This window comes from Sceloporus occidentalis, unplaced genomic scaffold, assembly GCF_023333645.1.
Source record: "Sceloporus occidentalis isolate IW3139 unplaced genomic scaffold, rSceOcc1.0.p SCAF_1, whole genome shotgun sequence".
Taxonomy (NCBI): Eukaryota; Metazoa; Chordata; class Lepidosauria; order Squamata; family Phrynosomatidae; genus Sceloporus; species Sceloporus occidentalis.
Genome location: NW_028316981.1, coordinates 256,759,677 through 256,777,713, shown reverse-complemented (window position 1 = coordinate 256,777,713; position 18,037 = coordinate 256,759,677). Strand labels below are relative to the sequence as shown.

Sequence of the window (18,037 nt, the reverse complement as noted above, 5' to 3'; positions counted from 1 at the left end):
TGAGCAGGACCAGGAAATAAATTTCACCAGTGCATCACTTCCTTTTGGCTCAAACAAGCCTGGCCATAATCATGTTCTGGTAACATCTGGTTTGGAATACAGCAGTTCATTGCACATGGAGTTGGCTTTGAAGGCTGTTTTAAAACTTAAATGGGTACAAAACAGAACAGCCAGACTGCAGTCTAGAACAGAAAAAATAAAAATAAAATCTCAGCCTTAAAACAGCTGCAATGGTTCCTATTGTGATGACTTTTAAAATGCTGAAAAGTTTGGGACTTTGTGTTTAAAAGTTTGTTCAGATACTCCATCTTCTCAGAGAACTTTTTCCAAATCCACCGCTATCTGAGATGCGGCAATTATTGATCAAAGATTTTTTTAAAACTTACATGTGATGGCAGATCTGCTCTGAAACTATTTTCCCTCAAATGTTTGGCACACAGCCTGGCACTTTTCAGTGTCAGATAAAAGTGTTTCTTTTTGCAGGCCTCTTAGCTGTTAATTTTATTGTTACTCTATGCTTTATTTTGAATAATGTGCTTCTTACTGGTTTCCATTCATTTTAAATGCTGCTTTTGTTGTTTTATGTGTTCTGAAAGTTCTAGACTAATTATGTAGAGCAGTAATTCACATTAATTAATTAATTAATTAATTAATTAATTAACCTGGGTGGGTGGGTGGGTGCATGTGCATGCAAACATACACATACATAGTCTGTATATCCCAAAAAGTATAGCATAGCCTGCAAAAATAATTTCACTCTTAACAGAATGTGCTGGAAAACTGACTAATTCATCCATGTATAGTACAAACAGTAATCTGTTTTATTTTCTTGTAAAATAATAAGATGTAGGAAATACAAAACTGGTGTTAAAGGAGATTTGCCTTCCATCCTGCACTTTATTTTTACCTAAGTTCCTCTGAAGACATTTTCCCTACTCATGCATAACTGATGGTAGGATAGCATCCATCTTATATACCAGGAAATGGGTTAGCTTTACTGATGTTGAAATACTTTGTGGTCTAACTGCAAAAAGTAAAATAAAATGTTTAGGTGTAGGTAAAGGTATTCTTCCTTTTCCATTATGTGTATATATATTCTGGCAGAGCACAAATACAAACTCACAGGAAGGAAAGAAGGGCTCCTGGATGCTGTTTACCAATCTTTTTTGGTGTGGAGGAGTTTGGCACAGTTTTATCCATGTCAGTGGCAAAAAGCCAGAGTTTGGGAAGGTTCCCTTTGTTTTGCACTACAGCTCCCATATTCTCCCCATTTTGAAGTTGTGGTCAAAAATCTTTTTAAAGCTCTTCAGAAAATTCTGATGCTGGTGTTTCAGGGCTGGGTATCCCCAAAAAGAGATGTATGATAAGCAGCCTTGGCTTCATGAAACCCTGAATCCTGGCAGTCCACAGACAAATACCCATAAAGACACTAAACTAAGTCACTTCTGGGGCTGACATAATTTATAAGCCTCCCCCTGCCCCACTGCCATGGGAGGAGGGGAAAGGAAAGAAATGATTTTGCTGTAAGCTGGGTATGTCCTAAGACAGAATTATGGAAAAGCAAGTTTGAAACCTTATCTTCCTAATTTGAAATCCAGTACTGAGATAAAATTAATACAACTGAAGAAGACTATATAGTCTAAACGGATCTATAACTCCGGCAGTAGCCGTCTGCTACCTGTGTAATCCTATTACCTTACTTTCCACCCGATTGGAAGTATTATACTTTTTGCCTCACATTGACTGCCATGGATTAACCATTTGAGAAGAGGATTTATTTCCATTTTACGACTCCATGCAATTTACAGTACAATTCCTGCGATGTGACCTATATTTGACTTATAACCAACAACGTCATTGTTTTCCACCAGTATGGTGAATAGACATTCTATTGTTATCTGATACTTGTTGAATGACACATGTGTTTGTAATAGTATAACAAAATTGCAGTATCATTTTGGTTTTTGGTATTCGTACTTAGTGATATATAGTGCAGCAACATTTTGGTTTTTTCTTCTCTATTTGGTTTGAACCAGTTTCAGTGAAAACCTCCTGTTGTGTTAGGTTCCTTCTGTTTCCCAGTACCAGCATTTTGTATGTTCCAGGACAATAATCTTTGGCAGAGGACCCAATTTTTCGTATTCATTTATATTTATTCAGTGAGGGCTGGCCAAAACCACTTTGCTTCCCAAAAAGAAGGACATGATGTCTCTTCCATTCATTCCATATATAAAAGCTGAGTCAACATGCATTGGATTTTTCTTCAATGCTGATAATAAGAGAGCATCTTCTCCCACATCTAAAGGCAGCAGTCTACTCAAGGGGGCATAGCTAGGCATCAAAGCCTACGTTTCTCACCTCCAACACTTTGCTGCTTCCTCCCAGTATCTCAGGCTACCCTCTTCATTCCACCTAGTGGTAGGACCAAACTTGCATATAATTTTGTTTAATGAAGAGTCATTGCTGTTGTGCCAAATCCCAGAAGCTTGTTGTTGTTTTTGTTGTTGTTAACCCATGGCAAATCTATGGCCGGTTACAAACCGGCAGTTGGGACGTCCTCTGGACGTCCCATTTTAAAAAAGGGGCGTCTCTTATAGATGCCCCTGAGTCTAGTGTCCGTACAAGATGGCGGCGCCCCTTCCACATGGGCGCCGCCATCTTTGCGTATCGGACGCTGAGTGTCCGTACGTGTCGCGCCGCTTGTGACGTAGCGAGCGCGCCCCTGGCGCCTCGCTACGTCGCAAACGCGACGAAAAAAGAAGCTCCATTTTGGAGCTTCTTTTTCGGTCCGCGCGGGAGTCGGGCCATGTGAAGGCTCCGGCTCCCCCGCGGACCAACTGGCGGCGGCGGCAGAGCGCCGCAAAGCGGCGGTCTGTACCCCGCCCATGTCTCCAAGACCCTGTATCCTCCACCACACTGCTTAGGTCCTGCAGACTCATCCTGTGGCCTCAAGTATGAGACATCAGAATAAGCTGGGTATGTTTAGCCTGGAGAAGAGAAGGTTAAGAGGTGATATAATAGACCTGTTTAAATATTTGAAGGGATGTCATATTGAGGAGGGAGCAAGCTTGTTTTCTGCTGCTCCAGAGAACAGGACCCAGAGCAATGGATGCAAGCTACAGGAAAAGAGATTCCATCTCAACATTAGGAGGAGCTTCCTGACAGTAAGGGCTGTTCGACAGTGGAACACACTCCCTCGGAGTGTAGTGGAGTCTCCCTCCTTGGAGGTCTTTAAGCAGAGGCTAGATGGCCATCTGCCAGGGATGCTTTGATTTGGATTTCCTGCACGGCAGGGGGTTGGACTGGATGGCCCTTGCGGTCTCTTCCAACTCTATGATTCAAGGGCGAGTTACAGACCGCCCTCAAGTGGCCGTTCTCCCGCCGCCGCCATTTGCTGCGGAGGGAAGCCCCAGCGGCCAGACCGCGAAGCTTCCTGGCGCAGCAAAAAAGGAGCGCCGAAATGGTGCTCCTTTTCAAAATGCGGAAGTGGTGCCACGAGGGGCGAAGTGCGCCCTTGTGGCGTCACTTCCGCCAAGACATGTCTGGACGCTATGCGTCCAAGACGTCAAAATGGCGGTGCCCATGTGGATGGGCGCCACCATTTACGACACGCTCCGCGTGTGTTGGGCCCAGGGCCGGTTAGGAAGGGGCGACTCTTCCTAACCCTAACACGCCCCTTCCTAACCCTAGCACACACGGAGCGCATCGTAAGTGGCGGTTTGTAACCCGCCTATGATTCTAAAATGTTCGGCCAAGTAAAAATCTTTGCATTATACTCAGCTGTTTCTCATCATTGCATCCTCTTTTTTAAAAAACAAACAAACCACTAGATGGCAGTGTTAATGTGTACCATAATCCCTGCAGTCACAAGCATGTGCACACATGCACACACACGTATATGTGTGCAGAAAAACACATAGACATACTTTATGGCACTTTGCTTCCACATACAGTCCAATGTGAGATATTTTCATTTATTAAGATTCCTTAGTGTTTTAAAGCCCCCAAAAGAAAAATAGATTTAAAATCCTCCATGTCTCTTGTAAACTTCTTAAAGTCTTAGGACCTAATCCTCAAGTGAGAAAGCCATGTGGGAACACAACCACTTCCAAGAGAAGGCTTATAAGCCTGCAGCCATTTCCGCTGATGTGCTACTGACTTTACAATACTGTACTACACAAATTTTTGAGACCAGCACTTGATACTGAAGCATTTTAAGGCTTCTATATTAGAGAAGGGTCCTAAATACCCCGAAGACAGCAGATCCTGTCTGCTCTTGGAAGCTAAGCAGGGTCAGCCCTAGTTAGTATTTAAATAGGAGATTGCCAATGAAGAGCAGGTGCTTTAGGTTATATTTTACATGAAGCATCTGGCAAAACCACCTCTGAATGTTCCTTGCCTACAAAAATCCTATGAAATTCCTGGGGTTACTATATGTCGAAAAGCAACTTGTACCCCTCCCCCTCCCCCAAATTATTATAGATTACTGGAATCTAGATTTTTAAAAAACATCCAGACTTCAGGAAAGGAACTATCCCACGGGTGGAGAATATGTGATACTGTAGGTCTGTGATTCCCATAGTGGGTGGTACCACACCTTGGAGTGTGTGTGGAAAGATCCGGGGGGCACTTAGAAAAATGGAGGTGTCAGGGAGGCACTAGGAGGGCATCAGAACTAAGTAAGGTGGCAAAAGAAAAGAAGAGCAAGAAACATTTCTCCCAGGGCCTCTCCCTCTTCCTGACTACACAGGAGGGGAAGAGATGGAGAGGAAAGGAGAGGAGGGAAGTGAAGGGAAGGTGGACTGAGCCTCCCTCTCCAAAACCCTGCTGCAAGCAGACTCCACTATCCCTCTTGCCCACAGCATAACCTCTTCTGCTCAGGGCTGCCCTGACTAACCCACTGCACCACTGCTGACTCTCCTCCTTCAAAATATCCCAGCCTGTTTCATGTTGCTGGAGCTTTTAGTGAAGCCTCAGCATCAGTGTTTCCTATGAGGCCTCCCTTTAATGAGGCACCACTTCCTTTCCTTGGCTTCTTGGTGCTTTTTAACTGGGTGACTGATGGGGTGGAAAACACTCTTTCATGTACCCAGTTCCTCCCACAAATAGGAAAACCAATAGGTGTGTGTATGTATGTGTGTGTTTGTTTCCAGTTAAAAATCATGATTTTGGCTTTGGACAACTTCACATTGCTTGCTGTCCCTACATAAAGACATGTCTGATAAATTTCAGGATTTTTTTTTTTTTTTAAACCAGACTGGCTCAATCAATACCAGAATGGACCAATCCATTTCTAGATATCAGCAATGAGGAAACAGGAATCGTGGAGACAAAACTGATTTCACTCCAAAGTGACATGGAGTTGAGGCCAATTTGTTTTTAAATCATATCAGCATTTTTGGTCTCAAAAATATATATATTTCTGGCCACAACCCTGAACTACAGAGCAAAGTCAAGATGCCCTTTATTGTCTTCTCAATATCATATTTAGTACAGTAAGGCATCAGTGCAGTTGTTTGGAAAGAAAGAGGCTGAAAATTACTTAATGTGGTGATTCCTCTTAGTGCCAGCCTGATGTTGAAAAACCATTATCACTGCATCAAGCACATCCATCCCATTAAAACTTTGAAGACAATGCTTTACAGATAAGACAGAAATTTATTTTTTTTTCAAGTTGATAAAAACATTAAATGAATGGTTTTACAAAGTTAAGTTTTATTTGTGAAGTACATATACATGTTTAATTTTATTGTGCTAGACTGGTAGTTTTGACCTTGCAGTAGAACAGTGGACCTAATATCAAGAAATAGGTATGGAGTGCTAGAGTTGTCACGCAAGAGGAAATAGGTGGCAACACAAAATGTTTTAGGGACCACTACACTAGATGTTGTCGGACTTTGTTTTCTATGATCCCTAGCCAACATAGCCAGTGATGAGTGATGATGGGAGTGGCAGTCCCATAACTGCCACCCATCCCCTATCCAGGCATACCTGTGCTGCTTTCATGTTTGTGTAAAGGAAGTTAAAATTGATCAAGCTATATCAGTGATCAAGCTATATCACTGATTTGTTTCTTAATTTCTCTCCAGACTTTGTGGCTTTGAACCATTCTTTGATGAAAGAGGAGATCAATACATGTTCAAGAGAATTCTGAACTGTGAATATGATTTTATTTCCCCTTGGTGGGATGACGTGTCTCTGAATGCCAAGGACTTGGTATGTTCAACAAATTTTGCTGTTGATTTTAGGATATATTGTTGTTATGTACTATATATACTTGACTATAGGTTGACCTCATATATAAGAGCAGATTTGGGGGTCAAAATTATGGATTTTGATATAACATGTATAAGTTGAGGGTAAAATTTAGTGGCATGTAACAAAGGATGAAGGAAAGGAAAATGATGCCAGAGCATGCTGCTATTTACCCAACCATTCAAAAAGGTCAGAAGCAGCACCACAGTGGAGAGAGCAGAGAGGGTGTTGGTGCTTCTTTTAGGTTCTCTTGGATGGACTAAGTTATCACCTTTCACCATTCTACTCAGAGAAGGGGATAGTTCCTTTTTTGGTAAGAGTTAAGATATACTGACCCATGGATAAGTCAACCCAGTTTTTTGGGGTCAATTTTTAACTTAAATTTCTAGACGTACAGGAGTATATATAGTATATAGTTAATGTACAGTTGTTATGAAATGCTAAAATAGAATTGTGACTCTTGGTTGCATTCAAATAGAGACTGACACACTGGAACAATGACATGGGAGAGCCTGAGACATTATTTCCTCACTTCTAGTTTCTTGCTATTTTATTTTTGTCAGAACTGATAATGTGAATCAAAGGGGCCATTCACACTATGAAATAACCTGGTGTGGAAACCGGGTTATTTCAGGCTCGTTCATACACGCACTGAGTAGACTCAGTGCAGTTTGCAGGGGGGCTGGCAAAAAACCTATTTAACCCGGTTCTATTGGAACCGGGGTTTTTAGTGTATCTTTTCAAAAAAACTGGTCGTTTTTTATCAGCCGCAAATGGGAACTTGCTGTCCATTCAGTTCGGAGCACAGGAAGGAAGGGGTTAATGGAAGAGCCCTGGTGACACAGTGGTTAAATGCCTGTACTGCAGTCACTCACTCACAAACCATAAGATTATGAGTTCAATTCCAGCCAGGGGCTCAGGCTCAACTCAGGCTTGCATCGTTCCAAGATCACTAAAATGAGTACCCAGCTTGTTGGGGGCAATTAGCTTACACATTGTAAACCGCTTAGGGCAGTGGTTCTCAACCTTCCTAATGCCACAACCTTTAATACTGTTCCCCATGTTGTGGTGACCCCCAACCAGTGTCTTGGTTCCTAAGACCATCGGAAATATGTGTTTTCCAATGGTCTTAGGTGACCCCTGTGGAAGGGGTTGCAACCCACAGGTTGAGAACCACTGGCTTAGAGAGTGCTTAAGTGCACAGATAAGCAGTATAGAAATGTACTTGCTATTGCTGTGTTCAGGGGGCAGATCATGCCCACTCCTTTGCCTTTTCCCTTCCATCCAAACACCATTGTTTCCCCCTTTCAGCACTGAAAGCAGCTCAAGAAATGAAATGGATTCAAACTTCCTACTTCTTGGAAAGTGGTCTCTTTAAAGCGCAGTCCGTCCCCCTCCCTCTTCTGCCAGTGTCCTCTTATCTGCACCGATGGCTGATTCCCAGAGCTCACCAAAGCCAGGGAGGTGGTTCTCCTAGAAACATCGTTAAATGGTGTACTTTTCTAAAAAATAAATTTGACAGCTTATGCACATCTTTACTGTTGCATGGCTGTAGTAGACAGTAGCTTAAATATTTGCATCATCGGTATGACAAAAGTGTGCATCATTTCATTGGCAGTAAAATATATATATCCAAGAATGAATTGCCAGCTCCATTTTATATCAATATAAATGGTAATGTGAACGTAACAGGATTAAATTGCCACGGACAGCTTCAATCATGGCGAAAGTAGTGTGAACTTTGATTTCGTATCGCATCGATCTTGCGATCTGAGTCGGTTCAGCTCAAAAACATGTGAATGACCCTTAAAAGAAATTGGATATTAATCGCTTAAAGATTCTCATGAAGAAATATGCCATAATGTGCATTTATTTTTGCCAGCATGAGTGATCAGTGTAAATACTGTATACCCCATGTATTAGGAGCAATGCAAATGCTGCATGCCCCACATATTAAGAGCTGGGCACTGTTAGCATTGACAAAGCTGGTCCGGGGGGGGGGGGGGGGGGCAGATAGGATCTTTGGTTCCATCGTTCTTTCCCCTTTCGGAAGGCTGGATTATCAGTGGTGCAACTACAGTAAGCACTTGAGTTCTTCCAGGGTCTAGTGACCTCATTGTTGCTGCTGCAACACATGTACATATATGTACATAAGCTTCTTCTACTATAATTCTGTCAAAACAGCAATGCTCCTGGGGAGGGGACCTGTAGATATCCCCTGTCCTTCCCAAGACTTGTTAGCATTTACTACTCACTTGACCCCATTTCCCAGCTGTAGTTTGAGTAAAGAAGCAGGTGGTACATTGGTGTGGTTGTTTCTCAAACTCTAGTCTCAGTCATGCCATCTGGGATAGAGGGAAAGAGGAAGCCCACTGCTATCCCCTCTTCAAGCCTGAAAGAGGCTGGCTATGGCTCTTAGCCTGGCAACACCACCACAGCACAAAGTCAGCCTCCTAATGTGGGAGTTCATACATATGTACTTGTTTTTAGTATTCTTCAAGGTCTCACTGCCTTAGCCTGGACTTGCCCATCAGAACTGGAATCCAGGCTCAGCATTGCATTCAAAGAGCCATTAAACAGTCATCTTTCAGAAACATAAATATTTAAAAATAAAGATCAGGATCCTATTGGTGTAACCCTGTTATGCCAGTATAAATGTGTTTTAAAGCATTGCAGAAGGAGGGGTCCTGTACCTGCTGGGTGCAACAGATTAGCCCCAGGTGCACAAGGGCTGCTGGACAACTCCTGGGCAGAACTTCCCCAGGCCACTATTTGACTGTACAGGCATGGACAACTTCTGTCCAGGGCCCCTTTCCCATTACACAGTTATAACACTATATTCCACTTCTAATTGCCATGGCAACAGTGTCAGTGAATCCTGGGATTTGTAGTTCAGGGAGGGGTATTTAGAATTCTCTGCCAGAGAGCTCTAGTGCCTCACCAAACTACAAACCCCAGGATTCCATTAGACGTTGCTGTTAAAATGGAATCCATAGTGCTATAACTATGGTATATGAAAAGGCCCTAGGTTCCATTTTTGCACTGGGGAAGATGGAGCAGCCTTATGCTAAAGGTGCTTCATTCTCCACTGCTAAACCCAGTAGTACCTCCATGCTACTGAATGACCAGAGACAAAGCTGAACCCACCCACCCATACACACCTGGGGAAGGAAGCATTATTGTCATCCTGTAGACTACCAGGTTGATGCTCTGCCAGTGCTCCAGAAAGATCTTGGGCAAAGTGTGTAGTAGTATCTGCTGAGCACATGCACTTTGAATTGCAGCCTGTAAGACCAAAGGAATAAAATGTGGAGAGCAGTTTACTTTTAACCCCCCCCCCCCCATATTTTGTAGGTGAAGAAGCTAATTGTGCTTGATCCAAAGAAGCGTCTTACCACATTTCAAGCTCTGCAGCATCCCTGGGTCACAGGAAAGGCAGCCAATTTTGCTCATATGGATACAGCCCAAAAGAAGCTCCAAGAATTCAATGCTCGGCGTAAACTTAAGGTAAATTCTGGAATGGAGTGGGAAATTATGCAAATGGAGGAGACATTTGTGTCCCCAAGAGTCACTTTTTGTTACGAATTCAACACTCAACTCATTATACAATGTAAGGTCACTGTCTCCTAAGCAATAGTCATCAACAGCCTAAATCTAATTGTTAGTCCCAATCAGAGCAGAACTATGGAATCCAATGGAATTTACTAAGTCAACACTTACATATATTTCATTATAATGTGTCTATTCTATGTGTGTGTAGCAACTGGATTTAGGCCACAGTCCTAGATTTCAACTACTTATCATGTATAATTTTTTGAAAACAAAACAAAAGTGTGAAGTCGAAGGCTTTCATGGCTAGCATCCATAGTTTTTTGTGGGTTTTTCGGGCTATGTGGCCATGTTCTAGAAGAGTTTCTTCCTGATCTTTCACCAGCATCTGTGGCTGGCATTTTCAGAGAATGCTTGCCTGGAAAGGTCTTGGGTATATATATTGGCGGGATACAGACGGGCAAAAAGGGGTGTATTCATGACGTCATGAAGGTAGAGCCTTCAGACGGCCCTTACCTGAATGCCGCTATGAACACGCCGCCCGCACGCCCCAAGCGGGAAGAAGCGGCATTAAAAAGGTGCTGCTTTTCCCCGCTTCTTTTCCGTTTGATGCGCAGCTGCGCAGCTCCGTCTGTAAGCTGCTGCACCGGTACGCCAGAATTGCTACGCCGCTAATTTAAGTTGCCCATTTAAAAGCTCCGTGTCTGCTGCGTCGCATAATGAGTCGGGGTCCTGGAACATGCGCAGTTTGCAGTCAGGCTTTAATTGCAGCGTCAGCTGCCATGCAGGTGTGGAAGCTGCAGCACAGCTGCAGCGCATTTTAAGACTCGTAACCCTAACCCTAACCCTAACCCTAACCCTAGAGCAACATGGACGCATGCGCTGCTTGGAAAGTTTGGACTTTAAAGTGAGCCCCTACACACATTCCTGTGCCATTTTCACCTAACAATAAAAACCGCTAAAACTGTAAATATTTACATATGTACAAGGGAGGTGATGGGGGATGGCAGGGGGACAGCGCTGGCAGCGGAGACAGCTGTGGCTGTGCATTGCAGATTCAGCAGGAGCGCGGGGACCAAAGGAGAGGAGGCATCCATGATGCTGGTGACACTGGCAAAGTGCAAGTGGACAAGGATGCCAACACCAGCTGATCACCAGCTGGCAGGAGACCACCATTGTTCTTGGGCAGAGCGGGGAAAAAAGTTTTAAAGGGGCTTGGGCACTTTAAATGTGCCCATAGGCTTTCTGCCGCCGCTGCTTAGCGCTGCAGCTGCGCAGCTGCGCATCCGCCAGCCGGCAAAGGAAAAAAAAAAAGCCCCGTTTTTGGCCGCCCGTGAGGAAGCTGCCTCTCTCTTTGCAGCGTCCTCCGAGGTGGCGGTATGGAAACTGCGGGTCAGAAACGGCCCCAGGAAACGGCCCCAAGAAACGGTCTTCACTGCCCCCCATGTGGAAGCCCCATACACCTGAGCCACGCCCCCGGGGTGGGCGGTCTGGAGGCTCCGTATTCAGCAGAATACACCTCCAAGACGTCTTCCCCTGCCCGTCTGTATCCCGCCATTGTGTGACCTGGAAAAGCAGGAGTGATTTGTATGTGTATTGTTTTGTTGCTAATGGCAGGTCTCAGGGTGGGAAGGTCTGCAAAAGAGGATTAGTGTCTGCTTGATAGTGCTCATTGTGTCAGAACCAGTCATTTGAGTTCAGTTATAATGGTTATTCCTATATATGTATTCATTCATATAACTGCTTATATTCCTGTTCTGTCTAAAGTTATTATAGTGGGAGGGGGTTGGATAGAGAGTAGAAAAGCTTAGTCAATGGTAGCTTGCTGGAGAGGCCTAGCTGGGCAGTTGGAATGTTAGTGATAAGGCCCTGTGAACCATCTGGCATTCAAGGTTGATGGCTTGAGAAAGACTTGGTTGCCATGGCAAGGTGTGTGTGGTGTGGGAATAGAACTGGGCTGGAGAAAGGAGGGGCTGGGGGAAGGTTAAAAGTGGTACTTTTTTCCTGTGGACCTCAGATTCTGCAAAAACGTGCCAATGGATTACTTCTGCCTTATTTCTACAATAAACTTTATTTCTTTTTGAATAGGTTTCCTTGTGGATTACTGGTCTGAGGATCCCAGATCTCACACACTGTCTGCTGGGAGATTTCTCATTTGCATTTGTTGAGTCTTTATCTTGCTATTTTTCAGGACTGGGAGCCAAACCTTGTTTACTTTAAGGGTTTCCTCTTTTCTGTTGAAATTGTCCAGGTGTTTGTGGATTTCATTGGCTTCCCTGTGCATCCTGACATGGTAGTGGATGGCATGGTCCAGAATTTCAGTGTTTTGAAACAGTATTTTATGCCCAGGATGGTTTGTGGCATGTTCTGCTACTGCTGATTTTTCTGGCTGGCCCAGTCTGCAATGTCTCTCGTGTTCCTTGATTCTTGTTTGCACACTGTGTTTGGTGGTCCCTATGTAAACTTGTCCACAGCTGCATGGTATGCGATAAATCTCCCAGCAGACAATGAGCAGACACTAATCCTCTTTTGCAGACTTTCCCACCCTGAGGCCTGCCATTAGCAACAAAACAAAATACACATACAAATCACTCCTGCTTTTCCAGATCACACAATATATATACCCCAGACAGACAGAACAAAAAAGCATTGGATTTAAGCAGTGAAATAATTCCCCTCCCAGCCAATGTAACATATTGGGCGAGAACATTTCTCAAGTAGCAGGTCACTCTCCTATACCTTTCCTTATTCTAGTCACTTTCCCTCTTTGAGGGAGCCTTTTCAATGGAGTAGGATGTGGAGAATGCTCCTTGGAAATTATATAGCAGCACCTTCCACAAATGGAGCTATGTTCACAGGAGGTGCCTCTACCAGATTTTCAGGGGTTCTTCCTGTGAAACAGCAGAATTCTCTGATCCTCTGTGCTGCATTTGGACCCACTCCACTGTCAGTTAGGTAGTTGTGACACACAAGGGAAAGAAAAGAGGAGGTAACCCTTAGAGGTGGAAAACTGTAAATGCAAGAGGTCTGTTTCATTAAGAGCTACCATTTGGATTCAGTTGCTTATCATTTCATTTGCATAGGCTGCATTTGCACTGTAGAAATAATACAGTTTGACACCACTTTAACTGCCATGGCATTCTGAGATTTGTAGTTTTTGTCAGAGAGCTAAAGTGCCACAACATACTATAAACTCCAAGACTCCATAGCATTAAGTCATGGCAATTAAAGCAGCATCAAACTGCATTATTTCTGCAGTGCAGATGCAGCCACAGAAACAATATGAGGTCTCAGCAAGTCTATTTATTTTGGCTTTAAAAAAAAAATGTCCACAGTGCTTTTGCTAGTTTGGGGCACATCTCTACTCTCACACATGCAAAGATAGACATAATTCACCCATTATGTAATAGAAAACCTGCCTTCCCAAGCTGCAAACCAAATCTCCAATTCCATGCAAAACCCTCTCGGCCTGCAAATCAGAGCCCAGTTGCATGCAATAACCAGGCTTCTTGTTCGTTATCAGTATAAGATAAGAAGCTTGCAATTTAGGTGGGGACTCCTTTTGTGTCCTCAGGGCCAAAGGTTCCCAATTGCTGTACCCATTCATTTCAAAGGTGCTACTGGATTCCTTTATGCTAAGGCTGACTAACATGGCTGTCTCTTTGAATACTATGAAGTGGTTATCATTTTGCTTTGCAACAATGTGGGATCAAATGACTACTGCCTCTGGATCAGTCTATAAAAAAAACCACAGTACATGAGCCAAGCAATCTAACTGTGGGTTATGTTTGTTTTTGTTTTAAAAAAATCAGGCTGCAGTGAAAGCTGTTGTTGCATCAACTCGTCTTGGAAGTGCAAGCAGCCACAGCAGTCATGATGGTATCAAGCCCAGCCAACACCAGTCTCTCGGTCAAGAAAGTGATGAGTGTGTGGAGGAAAAAGAAGCAGCAACAGGAAGCTTTGTTGAACCTCAGCCAGTGGTATTTCAGGAAGAAACACCTGAAGAAGAGCCTTAGATCTTAGGGTATTTTTTTCAGCCAAGATCTGTCATTTCATGCACCAGCCAAGTTACCATTCAGCAGGAAAGAATTACAAGCATTAACCCTTTTTGGGTGCCTTTGCTTTGAGGTGCAAAATGCACTAGCTGGTGACCTGAACTTCAATGCATGTGACTGCTTCTGAAAAAAAATAGTAAACAGTCTTTTATTGGCATGCCATGGATAAAGTGATATTTACAGTAATACCAGAGAGCAGGGAGTGTGGGAGCATTCCTTGTGATCAACACAGATATCTCATGTAAAGTGTTTATAAATAACCTCTGAAAGGCTTACACAAGATGGGCATTTCCTAGACATCATGACATTTCTTTGATATGCTTCCTTTCGAATGCATAATCACCCAGTAGATGGATGAGGCACGTAAGGTCCACCAGGTTTTTTTCAAAATAGCATGTGGGACATTTTGCATCTATCAGTGATAATAATTTACAAACTGTTTACAATGGAGAACTTAGGAATTTATATGCAAAAACATTCCACACATTCTTGTGAGAGATCGAAATGTTTCTTCAGAAGGTTATGAAATTGTATGGTCCTGAAGCCTATGTTAAGAATGCCTTACCTCTATCATCATTCATTGTTTCTATACAGTATTTTGATGATATCCAAAATATCTTTCAGACTTCTGCCATTTCAATATCTGTGGCAATTTTGAGAAAACACGTAAGAGCAGTACACAAATAAAGAAGGTAGGTGCCATTGTCAAAGGGCCAGTTGGAATTAACCACAGCTTGGAAACTGTGCAACTGCTCATAGGGATGGGTCTACAATGAGGAAAGATGTATAGTATTACAAGATTTTTTTTCAGTAGAAAAGGACTCAAGGTGCTACCGTAAACAACAAAAATGCTTGCATAGCTGAGGCTTCCAGAAATGTGTGCTAACCAAGGGTTGTTTTTTTAACTTCTCGTTGTAGAGTGATTCAGTACAGGTGTGCCAATAAAAACCAATATCAGGGTAAATTTAGATGCTTATCTAGGGGAAAAGATGCTAACAACCTTTTACTCTGCCAAGTGTAGCCTATACTAGTTGAAAAATCAGCAGAATAGATGTCTGACAACAAGCATTAATTTGTAATGCATTTATAGCACTTCACTTTCTAAACATATAAACAGAAATGATACAAAGAACTGACAAGAGACAATTCTTTTACAGCACAATCCTATAACTTAGAAACAAGCTTTACATTGTTTACTAGGGCATACTCCCAAATAAGTGGGCACAAGATTTCAAATTCACATACTCAGATAGTGACCAAACATGTTAGGCACTTATTCCCCATTTTCTTACGCCTCAATTTTTAATAGCATAGATGATGTGAAAGTTAAAACTAAGAGTATGCACAGCAGTCTAGAGTATGCCTTAATTTTGTGTTTTCTGTTCCACTACAGTTAAATATTATTTATATGAGGCCAGGTAAATTATAACTACTTTGGTTACTGTGGAAGAGCTCACTTTGTTTTTGCAGTGAAAAATCTTATATGAGTTTTTAATGGTATTGTGATGTTTGACACGTTTGAATGCATAAATAATTAGAAGTTAACATGAAAAAAACATTTCTTCAGCACAAGGAGTCATTGACCCAAGCACAAAAAGTCAACACATTCCAAGACCTTATTCATAGAAAGGAAAAATAGAGGTGGGTTTTATATTTGTATTTGCAACTTAATTTCTTGCCTGGAGACAAGAACAATTCAGAGAACATAAACAGAGAAACACTGTATGATCGAAACCACTTCATATAAAGGGAAAATTATTTTTCTTCTATGAAGGACAATGCTCTGGAGTTGCCTGTGGGTTCTGAAATACATTCAAGAGGACTAGCAGTACCTGTTCATGAGGAAATTGTGCACACTTTAAAACTGTAAAGTCACAGATTTTGGTCGCTGTTAGCTACACAGTTGGGTGGTCCCCCTAATAAAGCAAGGGTTATGTTCCTAGTTGCACATCATGGTTTGAATAGTGGTCTGGGGATGCAGCCTGAATTTAGGACTAAGTTATTACTTACAGGAACTGAACTGTTTCTGTTTTTAATATCCCGCCACTGCAGAAACACAAGTAGTGCTTTAATAGCGTCTTACAAGATTATGGTGCATTCCTTTCCTATGACAATCCTTCCAGAAAGCTAGGGTTTGTTTGTTTTTATTATACATAGAATAACACATTAGTAGAGGCCTGAAAGTCATTAGAGTTAATGACAATACATAAGTTTCAGCTTCTTAGTATCAGTGGGATCTGGAGGACTAAACAAAGCATCTGTGATGTTGAAATTCATTCCAGAACCTACAGCTGCAGTTCTGGTAGGTGCACTTAATATGTGTGTCACTTGATTAGGTATGTTGAAGTATTGGGGAAATGAAAACGCCAACATTACTGGTGCTATTGCATCTTCCATGGCAATGAAACTGCTGATTATTAGAGCAGGATCATGATCCTCATACCTTTGCTTGTTAGGTGAATTTTATTACTAGTATTTATTATAGCACAGTAACGTGGAAAATTATAGAGACCTTGTCATCAAAAGCTCAAAAGTCATCATAATGCTAAGGTGAAAGAAGGTAATGGGGAATGGTTAAGGCATTACCGTAAAGTTCAGAAACCATTATTGCTTCATATTCATCCAAAAGACAGGGGAAAGGTCTTGCCATATACTCTCTGCTGTGATTAATTTTCAGTATGTTTGCAAGGAATCCACATCTGTAAGTCTTCATTCAACAAGTTCAGTACATGTCCATGCCGGACTATATATTCTAAATATAAGCATCATGGCAAAACAAAGGAGTGCATTATATTTGACTCTTGTGTAGGTTGTCACAGTTTCTGTTATTAAGCATCTTTTAGCAAAGTCCTCTGCATAGTTAGTTGTTTAACAGCAATCCCTATGGAATTCCATACAACTTACTCCCACTGAAGTATGCATAGGAATGAAGCCTTAAAGTGTGACTTTGGTACTTAGTAGGTGGTCATGGTCTCTTGGACCCAGCTCTCCCACCACACGTGCAATATTGGAATTATAATTCCAGCCTATTTTACAGGGCTATTGTAAAGACTGTGACCATGTCTAGGTATATGAAATGTCATGAATGCAGAATATAAATGCAATATATTGCTTTTTACTTGAATGAAGAAGGAATACCAGTTCTCTATTTCTACCCCATTTCCTGGTGTGCATACTAATGGAATGGTTATAATTTGAAAGCAGAGGGGGAACAATTCCGTACAAAATGAATAATGCAAAATTTCTCAATACAACTTTAGTCCCAGCTATATAGATTGCAGCGCTGTCCGTCCACTCAGAATTAAGCCCCACTAAGTTTAGTAGAAGTTACTCCCAAATCTGGATTATAGCTGCAATGAATTTAAGCTTACCTTTAGGCTTACCCTCATATTACATTGTGATCTAAGGCTTTACCCAGCTTTATTATAAAGGCTTATGGTGTTGTTGTTTTTCCTGTATGTAAACATAAGATGATGTGGTTAAAGGGAAATTATTTTACAAAAATGGCATTAGCAAAGAGCCTTTAAGGATGGCTTGGACAATACTAGTCTATATTCAAATACTTCTCCTGCATGTTTCCATCTGTATTTATTTCTTCCACATGTTCAGCATCTTTGCACTGCTGTATTGTAGCAAGTATCTTTTTACGTTTTCATATGAGTGCTCTTTTTAAAACCCAACCAAAAATTAAAACTCTTCATGGCAATGCATACAGGGTATAAACGCAGTTATGACTGATCAAATTTGCATAATGTATTGCTTCCATGTGATATAAATATTAATGGCGGTGTTGGAATTAGACACTAGTTTGCCTTTTATGAAGCTTTAATAAATGGGACTTACCTAGCCTTTTCATATAATCTAGAAACTGATATCTGCAGAATGAAAAGGATATACTTGGATGCTGATATGTTTAAGAAGTGATTTGCATGTACCATATGAAAATAAACCAGTGAGACATGGGTTTCTGAGTGTCATTCTTTGAAATCAACCAGACCATAGGAAGAAAGGAATCTTACTCTTGTCTCAGGGTCTGACAAAGAGCTAGCAGACTAATTATTTTTAAGTGTTCAGCTTTTCTGATTAAGAGTGCTGGGTACCCTCCATTTCCTGGATAAGACTTTAATGAGTATTGGATGGAGCTTTTTTGACCTCAAAAGCTCCCAAACACCCTCTGG

At 42.0% G+C, this 18,037-nt stretch overlaps 1 protein-coding gene across 2 annotated transcripts in view; it reads left to right on the top strand.

Annotated features, from left to right (window-relative positions):
- Positions 1–17,855, top strand: part of LOC149323788 (calcium/calmodulin-dependent protein kinase type IV-like) — a 135,369-nt gene extending 117,514 nt beyond the window's left edge. Inside the window, exons 10-12 of one of the 2 annotated variants that reach the window (XM_089492329.1) lie at positions 6,090–6,216; positions 9,610–9,762; positions 13,617–17,855. In XM_089492329.1, the coding sequence (XP_089348455.1) occupies positions 6,090–6,216; positions 9,610–9,762; positions 13,617–13,820 (484 nt within the window). In that variant the 3' untranslated portion in view covers positions 13,821–17,855. The remainder of the gene's footprint in view (positions 1–6,089; positions 6,217–9,609; positions 9,763–13,616) is intronic. The other variant, XM_089492337.1, reaches the window with a different exon arrangement.
- The last annotated feature ends 182 nt before the right edge of the window (positions 17,856–18,037 follow it).